General features: G+C 34.3%; 1 protein-coding gene across 1 annotated transcript; it reads left to right on the forward strand.

Moving 5' to 3' along the window:
* The first annotated feature begins 1,696 nt into the window (after positions 1-1,696).
* On the forward strand, positions 1,697-4,252 carry LOC110096023 (DPH4 homolog). The gene is made up of 2 exons (XM_020821774.2): positions 1,697-1,891; positions 3,564-4,252. Exon 2 carries the CDS (start codon positions 3,618-3,620, stop codon positions 4,155-4,157), a length of 540 nt encoding a protein of 179 aa, XP_020677433.1. The 5' UTR covers positions 1,697-1,891; positions 3,564-3,617; the 3' UTR covers positions 4,158-4,252.
* The last annotated feature ends 536 nt before the right edge of the window (positions 4,253-4,788 follow it).

Here is a 4,788-nt window from a genome sequence, read left to right on the forward strand (position 1 = left end):
ATTGCTCGGTATTGCTCTAGGTATTGCTCGGCAATAACGAGAAATACCGCTCTGTCAAGACCAATACCGAGCAATACCGAGAAATACCGAGCAATACCGAGAAAATCTCGATATTGCTCAGTATTGCTCGGTATTTCTCGGTATTGCACGGTATTGGTCTTCACAGAATGATATTTCTCGTTATTGCTGAGCAAAATCGACCAATATCTAGTAATACCGAGTAATACGTAGTAATACGCAAACATAGCAATCCCGGCTCCGTTCCGGGTCGTGTTGTCGGGCCGCGCCGTAAATAGTGAGAACACGTGTCACTAATTTACTGACGTCCGAACGTAGAGCTACGTTAGGTGACCGGATCAAATAAAAGTTCCATTATTAGGGCTTTCCTATTAGTGTTCGTCTAATGCTATTTCATTAAATCCCAAAAGTTATTATTTTAAGCCTTGAAATTCAAGGTAATTATTTTTTATTTATTAAAGAATAAATATAAACTTCTTTTTTAGGGTTATTATTTTTTATTAGATTCCTTATTCCTAAGATACTTTCGACAATTCCAATCGGCCAGAAAGGGTGAGACGGGCCTAGGGCGAGAGAGAGAGAGACCAGCGGGCGGCGGCCGCAGGAGGAACGGTGAGAGAGGATTTGAAGAAGATCAAGGGCTCGGTGGCGGACCACGAAGGTTTGCTCGCGGATTTTGGTTGGCAGCCTATACTGGAGGACTAAATCGAATAGGTATGGTGCCTAGCTCATCTTCTCCATTCCTGCTACTATGTCATTTTCATTTCTTCGCTTGTTGTTGTTCTTTAGGGTTTTACTCTCATTTTCAAAATTTACTGCCCATCTACTTTCTGGTATTTGTTTCTCTCTTTTTATGATCTAAGGCTTTTTTTTTTTAATAAGATATCTTTTTACATAAATTAGGCTTCTCAATCTTAGTTTGACATATAATCCTCATTTATTTTATTATGTGTATTTCGTAAGTGGCTTGATTCTATGTTAATTCAAGCCAATCATGGATCATTAACTTCAATTCTAACTCAATCTTAGCAAAAAAAGTTTATCCTATTTTGATCTCTTGGGGGGTGTTTGGTATAGGATTGGATTCAATTTTAGTAGGATTTACTAAATCCTGTAAATTCGGATTTAGTAAATCCTGGGCTCTTAAATCCTGAATTGTGTTTGGCATGACAATTTTTAAATCATGTTAAATCCATAAAGATGTTTGACAATAGATTACAGGATTTAAAACAGTTGGAGATTTAAAATTGAACGAGTAATATAAAGACACTTAATTCGCTTCCGCATCAAGTTATAAAGTTGTTTGCGAGTAAGAAAATAACTAATTATTTATCTAATAAGCCTACGAATTTTTTAATTAATAATTTAATTACTATTTTATCAGTATTAATTATAAATTTTATTATTAATTATCTCATTAATAGCTTAAGAATTCTACTGCTCATTAATTATTTAATTATTATTTATATTATTAATTATATTTTTAATAATTATATTTTAAATTATATTAATTAAGGTAATTATAGTAATTTTTAATTGCTAATTATATTACTAACTATTTTACTAAGTTAAATTAGATAATTAATTTATACACTAATTATTCTATTAATTATTTAATTAATTTAATTAGTTATTAATATTTTCAATTATATTAATTAAGTTAACGAGTAATGGCGTCTAGGGTTTGCTTTTATCTCTTGTTCGTTCGTCCTTGCTGTTGGGCTTCGTTGCATCGCAGGTGTAGAGATTGCACGAGCCGTTTCTTCGGCTCCTTCGTTGCTGTTCGACTGTGTGTAGAGATTGCACGAGTCGTTTCTTTGGACGTTACAACATTTTGATATGAAGCAACGACGGTAGCTCGCTCGCTGTGAAGGTAACTTTCTCCCTTTTGCGCGCTTCTTCGGCCAAATCCCGTAAATCCGACTTCTAGCGGGATTAGGATTTACCGGAATTTAGCGGATTTACGCCGTAAAAATCCGGGATTTACGGATTTGCCGGATTTACCGCGACTTTTTTTGCGTTTGGCTGGATTTACCGTAAATCCTACTAAAAACTCGAAATAAATCCGATACCAAACACCCCCTTGAGACAAATTATAAATCTAACATACATACCGGTTTAAACTAATATATATATATATCTTTGATTTGAGTTGATCCAAGTCAAAATTCAATCCAATTTTCAAGCTATCTTTAGTATTTAACGAAAATTCACAACACTATTTTTTTGGGTTGCTATTTTATGACTGCTAGCTAACTTTTGAAGTTGCCCCTGAATTAACAGGCTCTCGTTAATTTGTGGGATGTTGTAGCCGAAAGTCGGCTGATTTCTTTATCTTGATATGTTTATACCACCTGAATTATGTTTGGAAATGAGTCTACAAAGAATCTGAATTATGTTATGTTGTTTGTAATTATATGTTATTTAGTGCTTGTAAAATATTTAAGTAGGAAAGCTTTTATTTTCATCCCCTTTACTGTGGCGAATGCTGAATGAATGGAATGAGCATGGTTAGGATCATCAAATATCATTCATAGCCAATTTGATATTTAGATTGTGATCTTAGCTTGATAAGCTGATATTTTGTATAGTCTAGTGCCTCATTAGGTGATGCAAGCATATGCAGCTTCTCAACTGTTGTTCAAATTTTCAGAGATTTTATGCTACTTTTAAATTTGCAAAATCCTTGTGGTGCCAAATTGTAGTATTTATGATATGAGCAATATATTAGAATGATGTTTGTCATTTCAAGTAGTTGAACATATTGGCTTCTTCTTCAACAAAATACCATCACCAATATAAGCATATTAGTTTTCACTGTCTCCAATTAAAGGAATACACTTAGCAATTGTCTGAGTTCCTCAATTATCCTTGTTGCACCTTTTGTTTCTGTTAGGCCGGCCCAAGGGGGGCCGACTGAACTCGTCCAACCTGGACCGGTTTTATTCTACAGAAGGTGGACCCATGGGAGGGGCGGAACCGGCGAAGAGAGATAGAGAGAAGGGAGCAGCTGGAGAGATGGGGCCCACATCTCAATTAAACATGACTTTGGGAGGGATATTTTGAATTAAGGGATGTTTAGGGATTTTGCTTGAGTCCTCTTTGTTTTTTTTTTTCTTTGTTTTAATCAGTTCCTTTGGGAGAATTATGGTTTCATCTTGAATTTGAATCTGAATTTGGGATCGCTTGTGTGGTGCTTGGGCTCTAGTTTTTGGCTAGAGAATTCGAGAGTCGGTTCTTCATCTCAAATTTAAGATCTATGTATCTTGTGTTATTTTTCTTCTTCTACTAGCAAATTTCAAGTGTTTTCTCTCAGATTTTTTACAATTTTGTGGTAAAAACTGTTGTATATTGCAGATTTTTGCTCTGTTTTCTATTATGTTGGGCTATTTTCTATCAGTTTCACGCAATTCGAAGTCGCTAATTGTACCTCATCTTAGTTGGGATTTAAGCTGAATTTTCTCTAAGAAAGAAAAAACCAAGTCATTTCTATAATGTTTATTCTCACAAACCTTTTACTCTTTCTAAACCACTCAATGTTTCAGCTTTCTTCTTCATCTTCAACAATCAGTCAATAGGACAACAACTCCCCTTTCATCATGCTTCATCCCAGAAACAAGTCTTCTAGAACCCACTATGAGGTCCTGTCAGTGAACGAAAATGCAACTTATAACGAGATTAAAAAAAACTACAAAGTTGCAATCCTCAGCTCCCATCCTGATAAGCTTCGTGGCAAGTCTGTGACAAGTTTTCCAATTAGAATTCAACAAGAAATATTTCTTGATGTGCAGAAGGCATGGGAGGTTCTGTCAGACCCCAAATCCAGAGAAAATTATGACAACATATTGCAAGCTTCCAGAAATGAATTAGAAGTTGTTGATAATGAGATAAGATTGGAAGAAATGATGGTTCAGGTTGATGGTGATATGAAGGAGCTCTCCTTCCCATGCCGATGTGGTGATTTTTTTCTGATTAGCTTAGCTGAGCTCGAGGAATTAGGTGTTTCAGTGAAAAATAATGGCGGCCATTTCTCATTAACTGATGGTTTGACGACACAAGCTTCAGTGGTTCTTCCTTGCGATTCTTGTTCCCTCAAAGTAAGGCTAATTATTGATGCGAATTATGATCCATCTATTTAATTTCATTTTTGTTTTACTTAACATTTTATATTATGAGGATTGCTTCATGTTTGTTGGAAGCTGGATCTATAAATAAAGGCCATTCATTTGCAAGAGTTTTCTGACTGTTTTTATCTTCTTGAATAATAAAAAACAATCCTTTTATCCTATAAATTAATGTAGCATTAAGGTTTCGTTTGGGCCAGCTTTTTTACTACTTCTTAAAACAGTTTTTTAGTACAAAATTTTAATTTTTATATTATAAAATTGCTTGTAGAAGCTGGCCCAAACAAAACCCAAATTGTCTATGTAATGGTCATCATTAGTGAGTTTCCCAAACAAAAGCTATTGCATAAAAGGTTGGTCACACAGATGATATATAGTTTTATCAATGTGGCACCAATTCAAAAGCAAAGATTTTAATTATCTTGGGCCAATTTTTAATTTAAGAAAAAAATAAATTCGAGCCAACTTTTAATCTAATTGAGTTGCATCTGTTAATTTAATAGATATCTTTTAACCAATAAACAAAATTATTATTTATACACTTAAAAATTTGCATGACATGATGAAATATGAGATGCAACATAGGAGAATATGTTGACTTCCAAGCATTCAAAAATCAATTCATTGCATTACCAATAACACCACA

This window comes from Dendrobium catenatum, unplaced genomic scaffold, assembly GCF_001605985.2.
Source record: "Dendrobium catenatum unplaced genomic scaffold, ASM160598v2 fragScaff_scaffold_1456, whole genome shotgun sequence".
Taxonomy (NCBI): Eukaryota; Viridiplantae; Streptophyta; class Magnoliopsida; order Asparagales; family Orchidaceae; genus Dendrobium; species Dendrobium catenatum.

What these genes read in the sequence shown, in the direction of transcription:
- LOC110096023 (XM_020821774.2), top strand. Translation starts at nt 3,618, where the DNA reads ATGCTTCATCCCAGAAACAAGTCTTCTAGAACCCACTATGAGGTCCTG.